Genomic DNA, 27461 nt, shown 5'->3' with positions numbered 1-27461 from the left:
CTTATTTTTGCTAATTTATTTCTGTAGACCTAACCCACTGTTATGAAGCTATCCGTATTATTGCTGTTTGCTACAACGGCGTTCTCTCTTGCTCACTACTCGGTAAGTGTTTCTCTAGTGTATCTATTTATGTTGATCCGTTTTTTGCGTCATGTTGCAGATTATTGCTTTACAAAAATTTTTGTTTCGTGGCTATTTACAGAGGCTAGTTGAATGTGCTGCTAGAAAATTTACAGTGGACTATAAAAAGGGGACATTCATGAAAGATGGTTTGCCATTCAATTATGTGTCAGGTAACTGTTTACTCTAATGAGAAAGTGGTAGAAAGTAAAGTAAGTTGAAAGGTCAAGTGAGGAAATCTTTCAGACTAGCTGACAGGTCATATGATAGCAATAAAAATCTCTTTAATCAATGGGCTATCATAATAAAAACAAAGTTTTGATATAACGTTTTACTGTACCGGATCTACAGATCTCCCATAAAAATCAATGAAAATAGTTCAATCAAATTTATTTAGTTGAAACTGAACCATTTAAACAAATGAGAGATTATTGTCATAAACTGGCTTTCTATTCTTCCAAAAATGAAAAATGCGACCTTAGGTTTTCATTGATAATTGACATTACCCGTGCTTGATTTTCTGTTCTCTTCTAACATGTATCCCTCGCATTGGCTTTCATTTTAACACACCTATTGTAGTTCAAGTGGCAACTCATCGAAATGGGAGCTAGGTGTAGCCTGTACAATATATGCGCTCAATAATAGGCTGATCTTAGAATATAGCTATATATTCTGGAAAAGTAGCCTTATTATAGAATGTATGTTATGTGGCAATGATATATAAATCAGATATTGCAAGGTTTAAATATCATATTTTAAATATTCTTTTAAAACAGATTTGTAAATATTCTCATACAAACGTGTAATGGATGACACTACTTTCTCTTTAGGCTACTGCTGCAGCTCTGGTTTGACGCAATATTGATTGATCAGCCCTATCACTTCCTTAGTTAGGTGTGTGAGTTAATACTCTGTGCATCAGAGAGTGATGCAACTACTAAAATTGTTTTGATTATACTAACTGATTTTGGCCTGCATTTTAGGTATAATTATCATCATTGCTGGCATTTTTAGGCAGCATCCATTACTCACGAGTTCAACCCGAACAATGGCAAGATCGGCTGTACAAAATGAGATACGCTGGTCTTGATGCTATTCAAGTGTAAGTTTACATGCTTTCTGAATTATAGAACACAAGCTTTTACCTACACAGTGATTATAAAAAGTCATGACTGTGCATTTACACTGATTATAAGGAGTTATGACTGTATATATACAATGATTATAAAGAGTTATGACTGTATATATGCAGTGGTTATAAAGAGTTATGGCTGTACATATACAGTGATTATAAAAAGTTATGGCTGTACATATACAGTGATTATAAAGAGTTATGACTGTACATATACAGTGATTATAAAGAGTTATGGCTGTACATATACAGTGATTGTAAAGAGTTATGGCTGTACATATACAGTGATTATAAAGAGTTATGGCTGTACATATACAGTGATTATAAAGAGTTATGGCTGTACATATACAGTGATTATAAAGAGTTCTGATCATTATGTCCACATGATCACAACTGAAAGTTGTAAGCTCATATTTTAGTGTGCCAAGGTCAAGAGGTTAGGAGTAAATTTGTTGTTTATTTCCTGTGCGAGTAATCATAGAGAGGCTAAAGGCAGCCTTACTGCTGCTAGTCGGAGGCATAAAAGTCATCACGTGTTTGTTACTGTTTATCTGATCCTGACAAATGCTACTTCAGGCATTTCAAGCTTCTGTCAACAGGTACATTCCGTGGAACTACCATGAAACTGAACATGGAAAGTTTGATTTCTCCGGTGGCAGAAATTTGGTGCGGTTCCTAAGCTTGGCTCATGATCTCGACTTGCTTGTTATTCTACGACCAGGTCCTTATATCTGCGCTGAGTGGGAGTTTGTAAGTATGGGTGTTTCCTAGACTAGCCAACAGGTTTGGATATTGATAAGGGTGACCACACGAGGCACCCGCAATATTTACTTTGCTATCTGCAAAATCAGTGCAAAATCTGTCAGAAGCATAGCTTCTGACAGATTTTGCACTGCTTGATAATCACACTTCATGCGGATTATAAGATGAATTTGAATCTGTAAGCGTTCCAGGGCACTTGTTGACATGTTTAAAGTTACTGATTAATTTTGTTATCATGTCTGTGGTGGTACTTGTGTATCTTGAGATAAGATGTGAACATCAGTAATATGGAGATGGTCTATTTGGCGTTAAATGTGGGAATATGTGGGGTTTGCATGCATTGCTCAATAAACGAGCTCATAAAAAGGCATACATTTTCATCCATATATATTTATTTGTAAAGTGGACAATTTGTCACATATTACCTATTGAGGATTTGCTTTGTGAATTTCACCTTTATTACAATTAAATTTTGTGAAGTTCTTATCTGTAAATCATATCAGCTTTTTTGCAAATAATTAGGAACTTATCATTCTATTATTGCACTGTATTTATAGTGAACTAATAGCAGTAATGCAAATGTATGGTGTTATATGTAACTTTGCCATATAATTAGTGTTTGTCTCCCATGCAAAGCCTTGTTTTCTGAAAAGCTACTGTCCAAGTATTGTCTGATCTTGTTTCATAGTTAGCGATTGCACTTGAGGCCGTTTTATGACTGTGTATGCTATGGTTTACTCAGTATGGTTTTGCAGGGAGGTTTTCCATATTGGCTCATCAAGGATAACTCGAGCATAGCACTGAGGTCATCAGATCCGGGTATGTTTTTCTACAAGCTCTGATCTTTTATTATTGGTTCATCAACTCAATATCAGGTCATACAAGGTTCTAACCAATTTCTCTTATTTTGATAGAACACATCAATAGATTACTAGAAGATTTATTTGTAAACACTAGATAAAATTTGATGTTATCAGTTTTGTTCTTTGTTCCCTAGTCTTTAGGGTGAGTCCTAGTCCTTAGGGTGAGTCCTAGTCTTTAGGGTGAGTCCTAGTTCTTAGGGTGAGTCCTAGTCCTTAGGGTGAGTCCTAGTCCTTAGGGTGAGTCCTAGTCCTTAGGGTGAGTCCTAGTCCTTAGGGTGAGTCCTAGTCCTTAGAGTGAGTCCTAGTCCTTAGAGTGAGTCCTAGTCCTTAGAGTGAGTCCTAGTCCTTGGGTGAGTTAGATGAAAATGACAACTTACTTGTAAGCAACGTTGAGAAGTCTCATATTTGTCTCCAGAATTATATATCAGTCTGCTGGTTTGTCCCTCATGTTGTGAAGAAAGTGCGATTGTTTTTTCATCACCTAATGATAAGCAAACGATTCACCATGAGTCGTTCATTTTATATATGTCACCAGCCATCCGTGTTTAGTTCAGAAGCACACACGTCTATATATGATGCGTGTGAAGGAGTTTTGAACAATTATTTGTAGTATACAAGCTTTATGTGGCACTTCGTATTATAGATCTATTCTCTGACTGGATTTATAGTACACGTGTCCTTCACGATGGTTACTTTAGTACTGTACATGCCCTATATGACATAACTTGTTGTAGTATACATATTCTACGTGATGTTTACTGTTGCCCTGTAAGTGCCCTTTATAGCATAAACTGTTGCAGTATATATGTTATATGTAATGTTCTCAGTTGTACTGTACACGCCATATGACATAAACTGTTGCAGTATATATGTCTTACGTGACAGAATGGTTTAACGTGCTTTTGCCTAAAGTAAGACCACTGCTCTACGTCAATGGAGGTCCAATAATTTCTGTGCAAGTGAGTATTTCGATAATTTCAGTATTTTTCTGAGGCTATCAGTGAAACTTCTTGCACTAGCTCTTTAAATAGGAATAGCTAATTAGTTGGCTAGTCACAAAGATAATGGCATCTTCATTTCTATGTCCTGGACTACTTACAGCCTCCTTTTCTTCATCACGACTGTTTTGTGTTCAAGTCTACTGACTGAAGTTCTCTAAGAATTGTGCAGGTTTGAATGGCATGAATTATGAAGCATGAATTAGTTATTTTTTATTGGTACAGACTGCAGGTAGACAGATGGGTTGTAATTAGGCAGATGATGGAGGTAGAAAATGAGCTATGATAGACACATTCCATAGAGACTGGTTCATGGTTGACACATACTATAGCTAGAGAGTTAGCTATGATAGACACATGTCATAGAGACTGGTTCATGGTTGACACATACTATAGCTAGAGAGTGAGCTATGATAGACACATGTCATAGAGACTGGTTCATGGTTGACACATTCTATAGATAGAGACTGGTTTATAATTGATACATATTACAGATAGAGACTGGCATATGATTTTCACATGCCATAGAGACTGGCTTGTGGTTGTCACAAACAATAGATAGATACATACTGGTTTATGGCTGGCACACGCCATAGAGACTGGCTTGTGGTTGTCACATATCATAGATAGATACTGGTTTATGGTTGCCACATGCCATAGATGGAGACTAGCTTATGGTTGTCAAATGCCATAGCTAGAGACTAGTTTACGGTTGACACATGTCAGAGCGAGACACTGGTTGTGGTAGACACATACTATAAATAGAGACTGGTTTATGGTTGACACGTGTCAGAGCGAGAGACTGGTTTGTGGTAGACACATGCCATAGATAGAGACTGGTTTATGGTTGACACATGTCAGAGCGAGAGACTGGTTTGTGGTAGACACATGCCACAGATAGATACTGGTTTATGGTTGACACGTCATAGATGGGGATTTAGTCATGGTTCACTCATGTCGCAGGTAGAGAATGAGTATGGATCCTTCTCTGCGTGTGACCAAACATATATGCAGCAGCTGCTTTCCCTTAACCGTAAGTTGCTAGTTGATGATGTTGTTTACTTCACCACCGATGGCGATGGCACTGGTTACCTCAAGTGTGGAGCGACTCCTGGTACACTCACTACTGTCGACTTCGGCGCAGGTTTGTTTTTTGTTTCGGCACCATACACATACGTTGATGTCATTAGGTGAGCTATGAACATTTCGAGAGATCCAAATGGTTATATAGAACTGAAGAAAAGTATTATTTTTGGTAGATTGATCAACCTGTTGGTGTCTAGGAATAATAGGCAACTAGAACTTGTATGAGTGTGAAGGGAGTATGAGCTATAAAAGTATAAACATACAGTAAACTCTTTCGGCATTTCTTTTTACAGGAAATGCGACAAAAGCATTCCAAGTTCTCCAGCAGTGGAATTCTTCCTTCAATGGTCCTTATGTCAATTCAGAATATTATATTGGCTGGCTGGACATCTGGGGACAAAAGCACTCTCAAGTGGATGCACTGGCTGTGGCTCGCACCCTCGACGAGATGCTCGGCATGAAGGCCAATGTGAACATGTACATGTTCTTTGGAGGCACCAACTTTGGCTTTACATCAGGTTTGGTAGCTGGCATATTATTACAGCCGTTGAGGAAAGCACTTGGACATTAACTTAACTTGTTGTGGGCCAAAAATGAATTTGAGGATTTTCAGGTGATTCAGTAGTATTGCAGTATGCCAATAAGCTAGTTGAACTTATAAAGTGTAGGATAGTGGTGGAAAACTTATAGACATTCATCATAAACTAAGTCTCTGTAAGGTGAAGGTACATCAATGATTTGGTTGATTATAGATAGAAATATTTATGTTGATGGCTGGTTGTTGTTCTACATAGCTCCATTACTCCTTGTCTTATCACTGCACTCTGTACACAGAGTCATGTTGTTCTAGATTTTTAGCAAGCTTTCGTTATTATAGAGAACTATTTAGCATTCGGGATGTTTCCATGACGCACACGTTTGAGCCACTCGTAAATCTTCATCGAATTCATCATGCTTGCGAATGATGGAAATGGCTCTTGCGGATGATGTCCATTAAAATATCACGCAGTATATTCCATTCTAAACATTTTCACGCTTCAGGAGTTTTTATTTCGTTTTGAGCAGTTCCGATGCGCTAATGTTCCGAATGCTGGTAAGCTTGACAAGACTGCGTCGGTACTTATTGACCTGTGGGGTCAATAATGTGCGTTTCAGTCTAGTTTCGTTATCAAAGCGCTGGCGTTAAATGCGCATCGTGCGAATGTCCATAGAAACACTTATTTGCACGGTAACTCAATGTGCACACAACTCCAAATGCGCGTCATAAAAACATAGTGGTTAAGCCTGGCGAGGCCCGGGATGTTTTTCTTTCTCAATGCAAATTTTTCAAGATAAAAATCCATGAACACATTCACTGAGGACAATTATCCTTTATACTTATGGAGACAGATTTTTGAGTTTCTAATCCGATAGATCATGTGGTACAGTTATACGAAAAACAAAAGTTCTATGATTGCCAACTGAGCCTGCCATTGTTTGAAGTTGACCCACTTTTACAGATTAACTTAGCCTTAGGTAGTCTACTCTTATAACTCTTCCCTCATTCTAGAACTTTCATAACATCACAGATCATCACTCTTCTTCACAAACTCTCTTATTATATCATAACATCACAAACTCTCTTATTATATCATAACATCACAAACTCTCTTATTATATCATAACATCACAAACTCTCTTATTATATCATAATATCACGGCTCTTATTATATCATAACATCACGGCTCTTATTATATCATAACATCACAAACTCTCTTATTATATCATAACATCACAAACTCTCTTATTATATCATAATATCACGGCTCTTATTATATCATAACATCACGGCTCTTATTATATCATAACATCACAAACTCTCTTATTATATCATAACATCACAAACTCTCTTATTATATCATAACATCACAAACTCTCTTATTATATCATAACATCACAAACTCTCTTATTATATCATAACATCACAAACTCTCTTATTATATCATAATATCACGGCTCTTATTATATCATAACATCACGGCTCTTATTATATCATAACATCACAAACTCTCTTATTATATCATAACATCACAAACTCTCTTATTATATCATAACATCACAAACTCTCTTATTATATCATAACATCACAAACTCTCTTATTATATCATAACATCACAAACTCTCTTATTATATCATAACATCACGGCTCTTATTATATCATAACATCACAAACTCTCTTATTATATCATAATATCACGGCTCTTATTATATCATAACATCACGGCTCTTATTATATCATAACATCACAAACTCTCTTATTATATCATAACATCACAAACTCTCTTATTATATCATAACATCACAAACTCTCTTATTATATCATAACATCACAAACTCTCTTATTATATCATAACATCACGGCTCTTATTATATCATAACATCACGGCTCTTATTATATCATAACATCACAAACTCTCTTATTATATCATAACATCACAAACTCTCTTATTATATCATAACATCACAAACTCTCTTATTATATCATAACATCACAAACTCTCTTATTATATCATAACATCACAAACTCTCTTATTATATCATAACATCACAAACTCTCTTATTATATCATAACATCACAAACTCTCTTATTATATCATAACATCACAAACATCACAAACTCTTATTATAGTAAAGACTAGATGAATGCCCGTGTAAGGTAATTATAAGGTAATAAAATAATTATCATATAATAATTGAGTAACTTACCTCGTAAACTAGTAGTCTAAATCTTTACTAAAACAATAGCCGTGTTTGAAGCTTAGTAAGTGTTACATTACTTTTAACTATCAGCCGTACTAGTAATAAGCAATCAGAATGTTCCAAGCGCTCTAAGCGAGTATTTTAACTGGTGTAATGAAAATGACCATGGTTAGTTCATTAGATTGCAAGTAGTTTGTATGGTTTAATAGTAAGCTCGTTGTCTCTAGAACTGGAAGCGCCGAATTCAAATCCAGTACAACGCGCATTTGTTGTTTGTAAACTTTATCGCTCTAACTGGACAGACGAACAGACACTGAGATTTATATAAACAGATTGGTCTACAGTTTGAAAAGGCGGATGATTAGTGCAGTTGGTGGAGTGTCGGTAAATGAAGTGCAATGTCATGAGTTCGAGACCCATACAAAGGAATCTTTTATGAAGCACCTTTTTGTTACAGTCTGTATCATTTCTTCACTGCGGTGGTTTCAAGCCAAATTATTAGATCAGAGTTTTATAATACTGTAGACAGATAGAAATGACATGGTCTAAGGGAAGTTCATCTGACTCAAAAGGTAAATTTCACTTTGTCCTCTCAGAATAGGCAAAGTTTTACATCGTTGTTTAAGCTTTGGCTAGTGTCCAACTTCATTGCGCTAGATGATGCACCATGATCCAATCTTCAATTCATCGTGATGGTCATTTAATAAAATAAATAGTAGTTCGCCTAGCTTGTTTCTTATGAAGAAGACAATGTCGCTATGCGCGAGTACTTTGAAATACTATCTTGGAGTTGTCTTGCATGGATAAGTCAGCTCCACTTATAGGTAACCCCTCATTTTGCTTGCAGCATGTACCTCGTTGAGCAATGTTGGATTTTTGTTTTGTCCCACTAGGGCTATTTTATTAGTTACAAATTAGTACATAAAAATAAATAGTTAGTGTTTTGGCAAGCAAGAGTTATTGATTACATTACCTTCACAATTAAAGTTTTTGAAGGTTGTATGTTACCTGAGGGTATGCGTTGAAAATATTCATTTCATTATGATTGTGTGCGTGTTTCAGGCTTTAGATTTACATGTTTCAGTGCTGTATTTGTTTGTGTGGTGGAAATATTTGCGCTCTTTTCAGAACATATGTTAAGTAGTAGAATCTGATTAGCCATGAAATGTAGATTCTACTTTGGTCACCACCTGTTATGTATAATGTGTAATAAATAGTTAGTAGGTTGGTTTTAGCATTGAGCTCTTACCTTGTACACTGAGCTCTTTCCTTCTACATTGAGCTCTTACCTAATTGAATAGAGTTTGTAAAATCTGTCAACGTAGGCCAGTTGTCACGAAAGACCAGTTTAAAAGTTGAGGGGAATTTGTGACCGCGTGCATTTATTCAGCTCCTTAGCTATCATCCGGAAAGGGGCTGTTCCAGCACTATGGTTGTTCAGCTCTGAAGACTTCAATAACTCATCAAATTTTACGATTTAAAAATACTATTTTACTTTGTATTGAGTTGCACTGTCTAAGATTTATGTTTGTAGGGGCGCCTGGAGACAACCCATTTAATCCTGTGCCCACATCATATGACTACGATGCTGCACTGAGTGAAGCAGGAGATATGACATTTAAGTACTCTATCATCAGGAGTACCATAGGCAAGGTTAGATGCCAGCACTGCTATTTTGTTGTTTTCACTTCCGTGAACTTTTCGTAGTTGTATAATTGCAAGTCCATGCATAGTCTTCTGTCCCCTCCCTATACATTCACGTGTTTCTACAGTGTTTTTTGTATAATCTTATGTCAAAATTTACCAAAAATATTTGATCTTGTCATGTATCCTATAGCATTGTATCTTTGGCGATTAAAGCCGAGATACTACCTAACGAGCACTTTTTCGAGGAAAAACTAACCTTTTTAGGCAAACAAACAAGGTTACTGTATTTCCTTTTTGTTAACAAGATACGGTGCTGAGTACTTTGATGTGAAAGTATTCCTTGAGACTTTTAAACAGCCTCTGACGCTTGTGTTGCCTCAGTAGGGCAACACACCAAAAATTATTTTGGTTCCATGAATAGATAAAGTGTTGAAATCTTATACAACGCTTAGAAAGTAGGTTTTACTAACCCAAAAGACCATTGTGTATGATGTAGCAGTTTTTAAGAGGAAAATTTTAGGAGAGATGCCTCCAATTTTTTGAAACACTTTTAGGCTATTTAAGAAAATTCACAGCTTGTTCACCAGCTGGTCTGTCTGCAAAATTACTAACTTGGTGAACTGGCTGTGAATATATCATAAACAATTGTTTCATTTTAGCTAAAACTTTAGGATTTGTCTTCACTTTCCTGCTATTGAAAAAATGAGCCAAATGTACTGGAGCGCTAGTTCGCAATAATGTTTTAATGTTCAGTGGTTTAAGCTTTCAGTGAACAGGCTTGGGAGTTTCTCTAGCTCAGCTACTTTTTTAAAGGTTGACTTGCAACAAAATTCACATTACAGTTATTTGGTATCAAAAGATTCTCCATGTCTTACTCTGTTGTGTTGTAGGTACCAAATGCGTGGAAATGTGATTACAAGCTCTTAAAAGCTCAAAAACGAAAAGCCGCCATAGATTGGAATCTCTTTATTTCTCTGACGTAGTCATTACAGTTGGGTTACCATCTTGTCACTTGATGTTCTCACGTGAATTGAAAGGCCAATAAAAGGCTCAATATAAAACTTATCGTAGCACTAGTTTCTGACAAACACTTCGGGTTTTACTGAAGACCCCGTATCAAATATAGATGCTCGCTACTTTACAGTTTTGTTTCGGCATTATTCAATCGTCAAGTCGTAATCTGATCGCGTGACCCAATACTTCGCAAATAATTTTTGCAGCACTTTTTGATTATCACAGGTAACCAACAGGCTCGTCATGATTATCAGACAATGATATGTACTCGTTCGAGCTAAGATTAAAAAGTTTAACGATTTTTTACGGTAAGTTATAAGATATAGGTGCTAAAAGTGACAGCATTACAGTGACGATAAAACAGACGCATAAGAACAATAGACATGGTTTTATTGAATGCGTGAAGTATATTTGTGAAAATATTTCGACGAATGGGGTTGCATGAAAGTGTAAACAGAAACCATCCTATAACAACTACGTCCCATTTGAGCCGTTTTGGAAAGCGAATCCAAACTACAGCGGTCTCGTGTGGCTGCGATTAATTGTTCGTTTTTTAGCTTTTAAGAGCTTGTAATCACATTCCCATATATTTCACACCTACAACACAGCAGAGTAAGACATGGTGAATCTTTTCATATCAAATAACTGTAATGTGAATTTTTTTGCAAGTCAACTTTTAAGGCTTGATGGCTGCATAAAAATTAGGCCTGAGGCTAGTCTAAAATCTCAACAACGAAACATTTAACCAAACGTGTGACTAGAACTCGCAATTGCTTGGTATTGGTTTGCATGCTGATATGAACAGAAGAATTCATGAGCCCTTCTAGTAACTACCGGAGTTGTGAGATCTTAGTTCAGTCTTCGCCGTAGTTGTTATAATAACAACTTTCAAAAAAAGATGAAAAATTGTTTTTAAATCTCTTTTGACTTAACTCCTCGCTCATTTCTTGTTGCAGTACAAAACATTGCCGCCGTTGGTCCCTCCGATAAACTCAACAAAGTTTGCCTATGGTGAGCTTCTGGTTGACCTTCAAGGTCCTCTACATCTCTGCGCTCCACTCATGTCTAAGCTGGGCGGGTATCCCACATACCACAACGCTTACCCACTCAGGTCTGAGGTTATGGACACGGTATGTTGTCATCTGGATTGTACAAAAACCCTCCGTTACTGTTCCAACTTGAATGTTTTCGATGATGCTCAACTAGGCATTGAATGTTTTTTTACAGTTTCAAGAGGTTGAAGCTTCATCAATCTCTGGTTTAGGGTAAAAGTGTAAATGCAGTAACTCAGTAATACAGTATTTTACACACCTGAGTCTGGTGTCAGCATCTCTCATAGCTCCATTTGCTAGTGCAATTTGCTCTCAACAGGCTAGCGGAGGTGGGGAACAATTTTAGGAGACTGAAAGGTTTTAGAGCTTTTTTAATTCACTTGTTGTTCACATTAATGACTGAAGATTGTTTCAGTGTCGTGAAGTCCGTTATTGGGAGTTATCTTACAGGAAATTGGAAAATCTCGCGAAAGCTTGGCAGATTTTTTTACAAAATGACCTGAACAATATTCATCTACGGTGACCTCCCACCCATTTCTCAACTATGACTATGACTCAGTCTATTTGGTGTACTATTTGTTTTGTGCATCGCCACGTGTCACGCACCATGCAGGCACCTGACATGCGGAGATTCCTGAATCAAGTAGTATACATAATATCCATCTTTCATAGTTTAAACTTGCGTGTTTCTCTTTTTCTCGTCGGCATAGTATATTTTACATCCTTCATTTCCATTCAGCTGTATACAAAGATTAGCATATTTGTATTAGGTAATTTCCAACTAAAAATATCTTGGTGCCCATCACCTAGTGAATCACTGTTACCACAGTTATGAGGATACATGTATATATATTAGGAGATGGGCGGGAAAGCACTTGCCTCAAAATTCAAGGATTTTTGGCTAAGCCGAGAGGTAGTTGAGGCTGTTTGTTAAGGTGGTAAAATAGTAGGCTAACATATAAGTGTGATAGTAAAACCTCTCTTTGCTTGCAGGGGTATGGATATCTTTCCTATCGTCATGTTCTCACTGAAAGCATTACTAACGGGAACCTCTCCGTACCGGGAATAAGGGACAGAGGCTATGTGCTTGTCAATGATGTAAGTAGATAGATATGCTGAATTTCTCTTGCTGGTATTATTTGGTTGCTTCATTCACAAAAAGAACAGTAAATATTAACTTATATAAGCATTTTTGTCAAATAGCCACTGAGTATGCATCATTGTCCCCTCTGTCCATTCCTGGTGGTCTTTTAACTTAATACTTATTATTGAAAACTTTACAGACTTAAGTTGGCTGTGTAATGTGATTTCTCAAGCTATCTAAAGTATTTTTGTAGCCGCTAATCAAGTCATTCATGTGCATATAAGCGGCCATGTGCAGACACTCCGAGATGCTTTCTTCTGCAGTGTATGAAAATCTGTGTTGTCTTTATGGTTTTGAAAATCAGGTGCAGTGTGCCTTCTTCTTTTAGTACTTCAGAGCAGCATATGTTCTATTTTCTTTATAGCATTTCTATGGCATCCTCGACCGAAATGGCCCGACTGAATTGCCTATCAGTGGAAAGAAAGACGACACTCTGTCTATACTAGTTGAGAATATGGGAAGGGTAAACTACGGGTCCGGCCTTCTGCATGGAACTAAGGTAAGTGTTAAGCACTATGATAGATCTGATGGTGCAGTGAACCACAGCCATGCTCATACTATGTATTAAATGTGTTGTTCTAGTTGGTTATCATTATTTAACTATGGCATCCAGTGAATGCATTTAACCCTTGCTGACAGGGGATCATCTCTAATGTGACGATTGGCTCCATCGTGAATGCTAGCCAGTGGACTATGTATAACTACAGGTTTAACATTTCTCTCCTTCAACATTGCAAGAAGATGCTTCAGTAAGTTCAGTAGATTCTACCCTTTAGACAGACTTCTCATCTTGTACTCGTGTTTAATGGCTTTTTCAAGATGTTACACATTTTTACATTGTTCAGTGTAATAATTGTTGTCAGATTTTCTGCACATCTCTTTAGAGGCCTGACTGCACGCATCAACGAAATGTGTGCATAGCCAGCACATCAACAACGTGTTGTCAGTGTTTTATTTCTGCAACCAAATTGTTGGCCCACATCCAAAGAAATAAATCAACACAACTGTGAAATAGTTTAATTTATTCATTTATTTATTATTTAATTTATAGTTTAATTTTAATTATTTAATTTTCTATTCATTTTTAGCATAACAAGTTGCTCGCGTGATTGGCTTTTGAATCAACGATAACAACAGCGTTTCATACTAACGACTATTTACATTTGCAAAAGAATATTATTTTTCAGAACAGCTATATTACAGCTACAAATTAGAGTGTTTCATAAAACATTACAGATAATCTTTTGGTAGTTTGATTTATGTAATGAACGTAGAGTATTTTTGTATTCAGCTGTTTTCATCATTAACAAATAACATTTGTAGAGCAAAATATAGCAATACAAATAGCAGCATAAGCGTTGTTACTACCACAAATATCTAATGATTCATATTAGATAAAACATGTAAGTGTCTTGAATATGTAAGTCTTCACGCAATTGAGGCCAGTTTTCATTGGTCAATCTGTTCCAACACGACGCATCATCTAGTGGTGTCAATATGTTTAGCCTTAATAAATATCTATACGAAGCGTTGATGATATATTTCGTCGGTGTTTGTAGCCAAGCCTTAAACATGTGGGGACAACCTGAATGGCTTGGCTAATGTTACCCACCGTGTAGACTTGTACTCTGTTACCTGCAGTTCCACTCGGTCTATTTAACGAGCGGCCATCCATACTTTATTTTTTATGATATTAAGCCTGGTGAACTTATAATTTACAACAGTACCATAGACATATAAGGGATGCATGGATATCCTAACTCATTGGCAATTTATGTGAACACTAGCTGTTAAGTGTAGAGGTGATGTCTGCAACTCATGAAAATATAGCGACGCTAACTAGACTTTCGTCTACTGTTGTGTGATGAAAAAGGCTTTATATTCCAATGAGCGGTTCATAAAGGTTTATGGGTCGGTTTTGTGTCTTTTTGTGTGCAAGCGTTTCCTCTTGCTTCCTTGAAAAGTTTTTATGTCGTCATATGCATACGACCTATTGCCTTAAAGGTTGAATTGCAACAAAATTCACATTACAGTTATTTGGTATCATAAGATTCACCATGTCTTACTCTGTTGTGTTGTAGGTGCAAAATATATGGGAATGTGGTTACAAGCTCTTGAAAGCTAAAAACAAACAGTTAATCGCAGCCACACGAGACCGCCGTTCGCTTTCGGATTTCACTTTTGGATTCGCTTTCCAAAACGGCTCAAATGGGACGTAGTTGTTACAGGATGGTTTCTGTTTACACTTTCATGCAATCTCATTCGTCGAAATATTTTCACAAATATACTTCACGCATTCAATAAAACCATGTCTATTGTTCTTAAGCGTCTATTTTATCGTCATTGTAATGCTGTCACTTTTAGCACTGGTATCTTTTAACTTACCATAAAAAATCGTTAAACTTTTTAACCTTAGCTCGAAGGAGTACATATCATTGTCTTATAATCATGACGAGCCTGTTGGTTACCTGTGATAATCGAAAGGTGCTGCAAAAATTATTTTCGAAGTATTGGGTCACATGATCAGATTACGACTTGACGATTAGTCCAAGCCGAAACAAAACTATAAAGTAGCGAGCATCTGTATTTGATACGGGGTCTTCGGTAAAACCCGAAGTGTTTGTCATAAACTAGCGCTACGATAAGTTTATATTGAGCTTTTTATTGGCCTTTCAATTCACGTGAGAACATCACGTGACAAGACGATAACCAAACTGTAATGAATACTTCAGATAAATAAAGAGATTCCAATCTACGGCGGCTTTTAGTTTTTGAGCTTTTAAGAGCTTGTAATCACATTTCCATATATTTGGCACTTACAACACAACAGAGTAAGACATGGTGAATCTTTTGATACCAAATAACTGTAATGTGAATTTTGTCGCAAGTCAACCTTTAATGTAAGTCACGTGTATTGGTGGTCAAGCGTTGAACTCATGGTAAGATTACTGCAAGAGTGGGCGTACTTGATCTCAGGCTGTAAGTTATATGTTATTCTGGTTTTCCATATCTGTACTGTACACTCAGCATACACTCTGTATGGAAGGCATTTCAATCCAACATGCATAACAGATATGGTATCTTAACGGTATTGTTCAAACACCAGCGGGTTATCATAGTTTACGCTGCCGAGCCACCTAGTAAAACTGGTTTTTCAAACCAGCAGGACACATCTTAACTAGAATAACAATGCAACAAAGTTCATGGCAGATGTCAAGGTTTTTCAGGACACAACACATTCGGCAGCATTGCTGACTTAAATCACTTAGGTCTGTCTCCATGCAAGCGTGTGGGCAATCTCAACCGTTGCACACACTGACTCTGAATATATTAAAGCAGAAGGTGTTTACACCTCTGAATCTTGGTCATTATTATTTGAAAAGTATTTCCTGCATGATTGTATTGCGCCTTTCATAATTCAGTTCCTATCTCTCTTATATAATATAGTCAAGGTACAACAACTCCTACGGGTACTGTGTTCAGCAAATCTGTTCATTATTCAAATGTTTCAGGAATTCCTATAATATGGCAGTGCCTCTGAAGTTTGTGCCATCTACCTATTTAGGATTGCTAAATGTCGTAGGGACTCCTGCAGACACCTTTCTAAGACTGGATGGCTGGGTAAAGGTAGGTCCTAATGCTATTTGGAGTTTCTTACAAATAAATGATTCAAGCTGTTTTAAAATTGGATTTCAATATAACTGTTCACTCTCAGACTTGCAGCAATGAATGAATGGTAAATATTAAGATATATCATATAATCTTATTTTAATTTCAATTTAATAAGGATGCCATAATTCATCGAACCAGAAAAGTTTCCAACACTCATTCAAATACATTTTCATTGTATCTAGAAGTTTCATTTTATCACGAAGTTTCATTTTACCCTGAAGTTTCATTTTACAATGAAGTCTCATTTTATCGCGAAATTTCACTTTATTGCGAAATTTCACTTTATCATAGGTAGGTTTCAATTTTCCATCGTGTGGGTGGGTGGGTGTGTGTGGGTGTGATTTATTTCATCAAATACATAGTACATACAATTGCATACATATGAAAAAGAAAACAAAGAAAAGTTTCAAACAATTGTATATCAACAATCTAACAAAAGCAGAGATGATGGGGCCAGTGCGAAAAAGCCAAGTTAAACCGGTCGCAGGCCCCAGTCGACAGCATAAGGCGTAGACATTAATGTTCACCAAGCAGAGCTAAGGTAGAACCTTATCTCCGTCTTAAACTCACCAATAGGTTTTATTAATTTCAACGATGCTGGCAATTTATTTCACAATGTAGACATCACAAAGTTAGATGTTCCTTGACCAGCAGATGAAGAATAAAAAGAAGTAGGAAGTGAGGATGATTGAAATCGGGTGTTATAATGTGCAGGTTTTTGAAATGTTTGTGAATGATACAGATGTCGTGAACAGTCATTGTAAATTGGAAGGGTACGCCAAACTCTCAGGGAAGCGTGCAGGAGAAATTTCCCACACGTTTTGACATTTGATCTTAGATGCATTTTAATAGTGTGACTCGCGATATAAAATATGCGCCCCGATGTAGCTAAAAGCGCAACAGGCTAATATAAAAAACGCGGAGTTGGGTGGCAACTTCTTTGTAGCATGTACACTCGTCAGCTATGAACAATTGGGAGTTATGTGACCATTCCTGTGTATCATGTAAACACCTCCTCATTCCCACGATCAAAAGCACAACTTCGAAGCTCAACAATTTGATGCATGTAACACTAGTGATATCTAGCATAATTCTAGCTGAAGTGTTTCACATGAAGCCTAGAAAGAGTGGTATGTGTAATTAGTATGTGCACAATTTATTCCATAGTATAGCCAGTTGGACAGTGTAGTGTATTGGATAAATGCCTGTCTGCAGAACTGGAGGTTCTAAGTTCAACTTTAGTGCGGAGCAGATTTTTCATTCCTAAAACTTTTCCGTTATAACTGGACACACAGACCGACAAAAGACAAACACTGAGATTTATACGTATACTAGCTAGATGCCCGGCGTTGCCCAGGTATTAAAAATCAGCTGAAAACAATGAGGGGTAATGTAGTTGCCTGCCACTTGCTATTAGCCTGGCACATTGCCAATGGATAATTTGAGTAAGCTTACTAATAAGAGCTAACTACTTGCTCTCACGATTGAGCATGCATAAAATTATGCTACCGCCGCCATGACGTTGTGCCATCACATTGCGTCGTAATGGAGAGCGGTAGTGTGTTTGCACCCATATAATGAAATATATCGCCTAATGGATCAGTATAGTTTGGGTGGCTTAATTGGTAAGGGATTGGACTGGTTATTGGGAGGGTCTGAGATCATATCTTCTGCAATATGGATTCTTTATTCCAAGATTTTAACAGCTATAACCTTTATAAGTCACATGAGGCAGCCGATTGGTGAAGGTGTTTGAGTGGCAATCTACTAAGCTGCATGTCGCGAGTTCGAATCTCGTATGATGCCATATTTTTTTCTAACATCCAATCGTGGCTTCGGACTGACAAACACGGTTTTCATTATAGTAAAGATAGTTATAATCTGTAAAAATACACATTAGAATGATATTACTGAATAATAAATAGAAAAAGTACTCCTACAAAGAAGAAAGAACAGAGAAATAACAAATGAAAACTATGAATGACATGTTTGCTTGTTTACCTTTGGCGCCGGCCATCGAGATGACGCTGAGCGAAGACTGGGGGAGTGGGAGGACGGTGGTCAGAGTTAGTCGCTGTTGTAGTGTTTTTCTTGGTTTTGTTTTGCTCAAAATAAATTCTTTCAGAACATAAGTAGAAAGATTTATTTACCTCAGTAGGAACTAAAAAAATGTATGCTAGAGTATCATTAAATACGAAAAACACAGAACTTGAATTGCTAGAAACTAAAGTTGTCCCACTCCGTATGTGGTAGATCATAACTCCAAATAAGTCACAGCAATATTTCTACAAATATTTTTTGTAACTTGGAGATTTTATACATTTCATAAGTAGAGGTTCTCCTGTAGTCAAAATTGATATATTGGCATCTCTTTTCATTGCAATTATGGTGAGTATGTTACTGTAAGCGATGTCTATGTAACTTACGTGATGTGTTGTGTCATTACATAGAAGTCATTTTGACATGTAAAGCTGTCGACTGCTGAGAATCTGCAGATACAAAGAATTGGCAATAGCCAGTTTACAGTCAAAAAGGTTGCCACTTCTGGTTTTAGTGGGGCTGTCTACATTTATAAAGAAACTGTCTCGATTTATAAAGTAGCTGAACTGGTAATTGTTATAGCTCACCAAGTAGCCATTTTCTCTTTGTCCATGTGCAGAAATCGATCCCTCCAGTTTTCTCGCTGATTTTTATTACTATCATTTTCTTTATTCAATTGCTCTGCGCTCAGGGTATGGAATAGCTATTGCACTGTAACTAGGTGTAGTATATCTCAATAGAGTCTCACATGAGCTTTCTGTCTGCGTATGTGTATGAGAGAACTGGTATAGAGTCTTCGCTTCCTGCCTTGGGATTTTATCATCGCAATCACTCCTAATCATGCAAGAAATCTCACTATGTCCGTCCTCTAGAGACGAGCAGACACGTATATGTTGATAGTCTGAGCTAATTGGATAAGGTCTTACCAGACGCATCAGTAACTCCATCTTGCAACTTTGAGGCTACTTAAAAGGTTTCAGTGTGCCAGATGGTCTGGCCTCAGGGGTGATCTGATTGAGGAATTAGGGAATAATGATGAGTATTATAATTCTATGCGGAAATGTTTTCTGCACATTTTTGGTTGCATATTTTTCGCAGTTTTTTTCATGTGAAATTCTTTAGTAGAATATATCAATAAAATTATTTCTATAGTTTTTTAGGTGCATAAGGTATGTTACACTCCCTAACCATAACAATATACTCCAAGTATTTAAAATCTGAGAGAAAATCTTAATTACTTTAATTTTAATTGAGTTATTTTAAACATAGGCTGACTGTGGGAAATATTTAAGACTATAAAATTTATGTTTTCTTCAGGTAATCAGCCCGTTTATTCAAATGTTGGCTTGCAACAAAATTCCTGACAATGGGCATGGTTTTATTGAATGCGTCAAGTATCCTTCGTTTTTTCGTGACGTCATTTTATCGTTGTCGGCCATCTTTATAGACAATTTTATCGTTAAAAACACGAAGCTTTTGCAATGAATTTTTGAAAATGATGCCTTTGTTTGCAAATTTTTTATTATAGTATCAAAACAACATCAAAAAGTACTATTAAATAAAAGAAAAACAATCGTTTTTTACAAACATGGCGACTTTTTCGTGAATGAGCGCATGTGCAAACGGCTTAATGACGTCAAAAAAACGATGGATATTTGTGAAAATATTTTGACGAATGAGGTTGCATGAAAGTGTAAACAGAAGCACATCGTATTCAACTACGTCATATTTAAGCCGTGTTAGAGAGGGATTCCAACCTACGGTCGTTTTCGTGTGGCTGCGATTAACTGTTCGTTTTTTAGCTTTTAAGAGCTTGTAATCACATTTCCACATATTTTGCACCTACAACACAACTGAGTAAGACGGATTTGGAGTTGGCGCAAGTTGCTTTACTGTGCAAATCAAGTGTCTCTATGGACATTCACATAATGCGGATTGTCTCCGACGCCTTGTTGAAAAAAGGTGAGGAATTGTACGCTATAAATTAATAATTAGCGACGCTCAAAACTCGATCGAGAAAGGACGACAAAAATATTAAAAATGTTTAAAATTGAATAGCTGGCGCGGTATTTTAATGCGTGTCATTCGCAAACACTGTTTCCATTATTCGCAAGCATGATAAGTTCTGTAAAGTTTTGCGTATCGCAAAACTCGTTTAGCTTGCGGATTTATGCCGTCTCCATGATGCTGGTAACTAGCAAATTAGCTCAAATTTACGAATCATGCGCGTCATGGAAACAGTGATTACCCAAGTGATGAGGTTGTATGTCATCAACTTGTCTAATCAGTTATAGAGTGTTAGAAGCACCTGTTATAGAGTGTCAGAAGCACCTAAGTGTAGAGTTTAATGAACTCTTTGTGAAGCTGTCATTGAGAAGCTGATATAGAGACTAGAGGAAAAAAGCGGCTAAGAAGCTTGCGTAAGGTGTAGGTGGCTGTTGCACGATAAACCTTTGATTGCTGCTATGCTAAAACTGCTATATCCTGTGTCTAGTTGTGCCTTTGATGGGTAGAGATATTTTACTAGAATGTACTGAACATTCTTTCATACAAAGAGACTTGGAAATTAATTATTGCTGCCGCTTTTCTCATCAGTGGCTTATCAAACATTTCAGCCAGGCAAATCAGACGCTATTTTCCCTTAGTGCAGCAGGAGTTTGGCAAGATTGCATTTCCTTAGTAGAAGGCTATAGCATTTGTACATTTAATCATTGCCATTGCTGTGTGTCATATTTTCTCATTTCCTTCGACCTCTCCGCTAATTGTCACTTAGCCATCTGCAGCTCACCCACAAAGCTCTGTCCGATTGTCCGCCAAAGCTGTAGAGCTCATTGTGCCCTGCAATTATCATCTTTTCCTGGTTTCAATATAGCTTCTGTATATAATGCCTACAGTGTGATTTCAATTTATTGAAAGCAATTCAAGTTCATTGTCGCAACTCAAACTCACTGAACGCAATTTTAATTTATTAAAACCAATTAAACCTCACTCAAACCAATTAAACCTCACTCAAACCAATTAAACCTCACTCAAACCAATTAAACCTCACTCAAACCAATTAAACCTCACTCAAACCAATTAACCTCACTCAAACCAATTAAACCTTACTCAAACCAATTAAACCTCACTCAAACCAATTAAACCTCACTCAAACCAATTAAACCTCACTCAAACCAATTAAACCTCACTCAAACCAATTAAACCTTACTCAAACCAATTAAACCTCACTCAAACCAATTAAACCTCACTCAAACCAATTTAACCTTACTCAAACCAATTAAACCTCACTCAAACCAATTAAACCTCACTCAAACCAATTAAACCTCACTCAAACCAATTAAACCTCACTCAAACCAATTAAACCTCACTCAAACCAATTAAACCTCACTCAAACCAATTAAACCTTACTCAAACCAATTAAACCTCACTCAAACCAATTAAACCTCACTCAAACCAATTAAACCTTACTCAAACCAATTAAACCTCACTCAAACCAATTAAACCTCACTCAAACCAATTAAACCTCACTCAAACCAATTAAACCTCACGCAAACCAATTAAACCTCACTCAAACCAATTACACCTCACTCAAACCAATTAAACCTCACTCAAACCAATTAAACCTCACTCAAACCAATTAAACCTCACTCAAACCAATTAAACCTCACTCAAACCAATTAAACCTCACTCAAACCAATTAAACCTCACTCAAACCAATTCAAATTCAGTTTATTAATTTTTTTCTTTAATGATCAGTAAGAGAGCAACAATTGGAAATCATATGTGTTACAGCGACTCAATCTACCAAAGGTTTTGACTGTAGCATTCTATCAGGGCTTCCCAGGGTTGGACAAAACCACGGTTTTTATGAAAAACTCAGGTTTTTTTGGTTTAAACCGGTTTTCATGGTTTAAACTGATTTTTATGGTTTTTTATAATTTTACCAAGGTTTTTTGCAATTTTAAGTCAAATCAACATCACTTACTATAGCTGCATGATTGAGTATTGAACATACATATGTGGAATCATCTATTGAAGATGGTACTGTGGGAGTTGTCTTGGAAAAAAGAGAGAAAACATTTGGAAATTTCGGAATGAGTCTTTAATCAAACATGATCGATGAAATGCAGAGCAGAAATCTTATGACATAAAGTGAATATTTTACATACAGCTCTATATGTATAAGTAGGAATTTGAATCCAAGTGATTAGTCATGTGGTAGTGTAGAGCATAGCATAATGCATATGCATTGCTAGTGTTTGGAGCAGTGGCAGATGACTCAACTTCTATCACCTGAATACTAGCATCACTGTCTAAATTGGTATTTTCAGCTTGAGATTTTGCTACATGAGCTTTAAGCCTATCTGCGTGACCTTGCGTTACGACAGCACACCTATTACATTTTGCCTTAAAACCTTTGCCTCTTGCAGTTTGAGTAAAAAACTGCCAATTGGGCTCCTATTTGCGAAGCATGTTGGAAACTTGAGGCACAACTTTAGCTTTTCAAAACACAAAAAACTTGATAAACTGAATTCTAACAATCCAACTACTTTGGCTTGTGCCCAATAAATGAAATATTAGTTTGTAAACTTGAAGCTTTTGCCCAAAAGGATTTTATTGTTTTAATTTCTAATTATAAGTTACCCTTTCTCACTGGCCAGACTTGAGAAAGTATTTATTTATTATTAGAGATGATGATTGGATTTGGGAAATATATATGGTTTATATATTTTATCAGTAAAGAGATCATCATATCACTTGATAAAACCAATTGAAAATGAAATTCACTAATTCATTGTTGTGCTAGAATTTCATGTAGTTGCAACTTGAGCTCTGCCATCAATTTACTACTGTGTCCTAAATAAACTTCCACAGCTGATAATTACATATAATTGCATTTCTACCGCACATGGACCACTAGGAGCTTAAAATATTATGTTTTTCCAAAAAAATAATGAAAAAACTATAAAAACTGTTTTTTTCGGCTGGTTTAAACCGCTCGGTTTAGACCATTGGTTTAAACTGAGCCAACCCTGGGGCTTCCTGTTCATATTAGTTAATTTTAATGTACTACAGATTGGAACCCCCAGCCATTCCCCAAATTTGAAGGTAGTTCGACATAAAAGTATTACCATCGTTCTGCATCAATAGATTTTTCAAGCTTAGGTTTATGTCAAAAACAAATGTTGATTTGCGTCTCTTGGTATATTGTTTGTGCGATGGACACTCCCTGATGTATGTGTGTATAGTACAAGAAATTGAATAGCTTGAATGTTCTCATATGTCAGTGCAGGTAAAAATGTGAGATTGTGGATGTCAGCGCAGGTAAAAATGTGAGATTGTGGATGTGCACTTTTTGTAATATCTAAGTAAGTCTGACAAAACTAGACCAGGGGTCAGCAGGCAGCATTCTGTGGCTGCGGAGCCGCATGTGGCTTTGTCACCCTTACGCTGACGCTCAGAGTGACTTGGAAAAATAAATTACTTATAATCCTTTGAACCCTGACGACGGTATTTCGGCATTGCAAAGGGTGTCAGAAACCTTGACGGCTGAAACGCCAGCATTCATATGGCTCTGTTTACAAATGCTGTTTCTGAGTAATTGCGTAAACCAATCAAATTAATTCTTGCACTGGGCATTAGATCAGAAATGTTGCTTCCAATTTCAACCATTTTCAAGTATCTTTAAATTTTACTAGGACGATATCACGATAAAAATTGATGACTCGTTTGTTGGTATGTAAGAGATAATTGTGATGCAGATGAAGAGTTACGTGATACTAAGCATAATTTAACAGATTATTTTAGTCATAAAAACGATCTAATGCCCTGTACAAGAATTTATTTGATTGGTTTACGCTGTTACTTAGAAACAGCATTTGTAACCTGTAACCTTTTTCGCTGTGTGGACATAGCCGCTGTTAATACTCCTTTAAGTAGCCATGTCATTGAAGAGATCAATGTCTCAGTGAAGAGATCAATGTCTCAGTGAAGAGATCAATGTCTCAGTGAAGAGATCAATGTCTCAGTGAGCTGATATTCGACTTTTAGTCTGTCATCCTGGATAGCTAGCCTACTCAATCAATTCTGCCGATGTTATCGTTATGCTGCTGCATACAAAAACTTAATCGGTATTTTTAGTAAAAACTGCTCTGGTTATATATATAATAGTTGATCAAGTTTATTTACAGAAATATTTCAATTAAACTCTGCAAAAATATGTGTCTTGTTGACGTAATCTGACTAAAACACTAAACTGTGCTCAACACCAATGAGATGAGACTAATAGACAATTGACAGGATTCCAAACAAACACCAACATATTAGAGCTGATACCAATGCCATTAGATGCATACCAGTGTATACTACAGTGTGTATACTACAGTGTATACTACAGTCCTTGTATTGGCATGATACCTTCACCTACGTACCCGTCCTTAAGCCACACCAAGTTTCACATATCATTCACCACAGCTTGTAATTTGTTATAGGGCAGTGTGACAGTGAATGATTTCAACATTGGCCGCTACTGGCCTGGAAAAGGCCCTCAAGAGACGTTGTATGTGCCATCAATCCTCCTAAAGACAGGGCTTAACTTCATCACAGTCACTGAACTAGTAGGGACACCTTGTTCCTCATCGTATCGCTGCCAAATTAAGTTTGTCGATGTGCCTGAGCTCAATTCAAACATAACCTCAATTTCCGTTTCTTTGATGACTCATCATGGATAGTCACTCATATGTTGATATTATCTAGTCGACATGTCACCTTTATTTCTAATTCATCATCTAGTGGTTCATGACCAGTGCCTTTCAGTCAGCTGCTCATCAAGAAACTAACATACATATGCTGCCACACGATAAACAACATCACTAGTTGATGACACACCATGTCAAATCATTCCTAGATAATGACCCAACATGCCAAGCCATCCCAAATGGTGGCTCATCATGGCAGGTTATCCTTAGTTTATGACTCATCATGGCAGGTCTTCCCTAATTGATGATTCATCATGGCAGATCATCCATATTTAATGACTCATCATGACAGGTCATCCATAATTGATGACTTGTCTTACTTACTAAGTCATCCTTAATTGATTACTCATAGCAGGTCATCCCCAGTTAATGATTGACTCACCATAGCAGGTCATCCCTAGCTAATGACTCACCATGGCAGGTCATCCCAAATTAAGAGTCACCATGGCAGGTCATCCCAAGTTAAGAGTCACCATGGCAGGTCATCCCTAGCTAATGACTCACCATGGCGGGTCATCCCCAGTTAATGACTCATCATGGCGGGTCATCCCCAGTTAATGACTCACCATGGCAGGTCCTCCATGGTAAACGCCTCATTATATCAATCATAATCATTTCACTTGTATCACTCTACTTTCAGCTAGTGACTCATTCTTTGAAGTAATCCTCCAATTGACACACTGTTACAAGACATTCCCACATACTCACTGGTTGATCCACCGCACCTCTATAATACATTGATAGTACTTTCAGATTCCGATTTGGCCTACATGTATATATAAAATTGAAGTTATCATCTACGTGCCGCCTTTAACAACGAGTGATCGACACTGCAACTATATTATCAATTAAAGCGAGGACCCATGAACGAATCGTGTAAAAACGATTTTAGCTTACACCAAACACAATAAGATGATAAGGCACATGTTCAGCTATCGTAGCTTACAAACATTAATTATTTCTAAAAAATCTTGGGCTATGGCTTTTAATGGTAGGCCTATGTCCTTATACATGTCCTTATTCCATTTCAATTATTTTTACTTGACTTGATATAAACTACTCGAGATCTGCTACAATTAAGAGATGTACACTACGTATTCTAAATCTGCTACAATTAGGGGGGGTGCGGAATATGAATGCGGTTGCCAAATTATACTCAACATGTGTCCACCACATCTAGGAAATCTGAAAGCACCGGAAGTGGCCATCAGTGATGAATCACTGGCATTATATCACTTACCATAACAGACACCCATGTCTCCTGGTCTATCCTAACAAGTCTAAAATTACTAGCTTATCACAGTAAGCTGTTTCTTATCTTGCTGTCAACAGTGTCATGTTTTCGTAAATTTTGCTAAATTCCCTATTTGGGAAGGAGCAGGTTGTACAGTAACATAGTATAATAATAATGATAATCATGATAATAATGTTTATACATAGTTTGCAAATATTAAGTTATGTTTTTTATGATCAACGGTAGATATGCCTTTTAAATGCACTCAGTTTTCTACAAATTCCTTTTTTCAATACAATGCTGTGTTATTTAATACCCCAGCTGTATTTGCTCACTAATCCTAAATCTGACAGCTGTCATATGGGTACAAAAAGGAACAATCTCTTAGACATATGAAATGAATGTCTTGCAGGCGCTAGCTATGTATTCTAAGAAGTAACATTCACAATGTATTGATTCTTCTGAATCCTTTCCAAGTCCCTCTGCATGCATATTGACCACAGAGAATCTCCCTCTACTCTCTGTCTACATAGAATACTGCACTAGGGAACTAGTGGACTCATTAAATTATTCATCAGTTTTCTACTGAATAAACGACTGATTGAAGGATGTTTCTGTCGCAAATATGTCTTGGACATTTTATTAAAATGTAATTTTAAATATTGATCTTAACTTTTGCTGCCATTGTTCATTCATTTACTAGATTTCCTGTCAGCATATCGTACTGTATAGTTCGTTCACACATCTGTTATTGGCTGGTTGTTGGTGTGATCAATTGTCTCAAGCTTGATGCGTTCCTAATGTCAAGAAGGTAAATTACTGGTCGAGTGAGAAAACGCAATCAAGTTTCACCATAGTAAGGACTTGAGAAATACTGCAGCTTTTTGGTATCGAATTGACAGGTGTTAATGCTACAGCTGATATGGCTATAAATAACAGCAGGTGTATTAGCAGTGTGTGATATTTACAGCTGGCGTTCCAACATGTGTAGCTTGCTGATGATTAGCCCTTGATTAGTCTGTTTTGAAATTAAAACTAAAACATGCCAAAAAGAAGCAATTTGATCATTATGAAATCCAAATGCCCATAATAAAATAATATCAGGCAGATCAAGTTTTTTTTCAATTAAATTATTACAAGTGTATGCAAAAACATGAATTACATTCTCTCTTGCAGTCAGTCAAGGCGACTAAAATTGT

At 36.7% G+C, this 27461-nt stretch overlaps 1 protein-coding gene across 2 annotated transcripts; it reads left to right on the top strand.

The window, feature by feature from the left end:
- On the top strand, positions 1-26825 carry LOC137385297 (beta-galactosidase-like). Of its 2 annotated transcripts, XR_010977756.1 has the most exons (16): positions 1-102; positions 203-293; positions 1135-1222; positions 1852-2002; positions 2770-2833; positions 3742-3836; positions 4839-5019; positions 5255-5479; positions 9236-9354; positions 11319-11492; positions 12408-12512; positions 12923-13057; positions 13198-13307; positions 16071-16185; positions 24762-25449; positions 25510-26825. XR_010977756.1 is itself a non-coding variant. In XM_068071739.1 (15 exons), exons 1-15 carry the CDS (start codon positions 43-45, stop codon positions 24999-25001), a joined length of 1953 nt encoding a protein of 650 aa, XP_067927840.1. In that variant the 5' UTR covers positions 1-42; the 3' UTR covers positions 25002-26825. The 2 variants fall into 2 exon arrangements, 1 of the variants encoding a protein (XP_067927840.1); XM_068071739.1 differs by having other exon boundaries at positions 24762-26825.
- The last annotated feature ends 636 nt before the right edge of the window (positions 26826-27461 follow it).

The sequence above is a fragment of the Watersipora subatra genome, chromosome 1 (genome assembly GCF_963576615.1).
Source record: "Watersipora subatra chromosome 1, tzWatSuba1.1, whole genome shotgun sequence".
In the NCBI taxonomy this organism is placed as follows: Eukaryota; Metazoa; Bryozoa; class Gymnolaemata; order Cheilostomatida; family Watersiporidae; genus Watersipora; species Watersipora subatra.
Note: the sequence above shows the minus strand (reverse complement) of the source record. Positions and strands in the feature narration are given on the sequence as shown.

Excerpts from the sequence above, each read along its gene's own strand:
- LOC137385297 (XM_068071739.1), top strand. The coding sequence starts at position 43 with ATGAAGCTATCCGTATTATTGCTGTTTGCTACAACGGCGTTCTCTCTT. Across the intron at positions 5,020-5,254 it reads TACTGTCGACTTCGGCGCAG|GAAATGCGACAAAAGCATTC; the intron begins GTTTGTTTTTTG and ends TTCTTTTTACAG. Across the intron at positions 12,513-12,922 it reads GCTATGTGCTTGTCAATGAT|CATTTCTATGGCATCCTCGA; the intron begins GTAAGTAGATAG and ends TTTTCTTTATAG.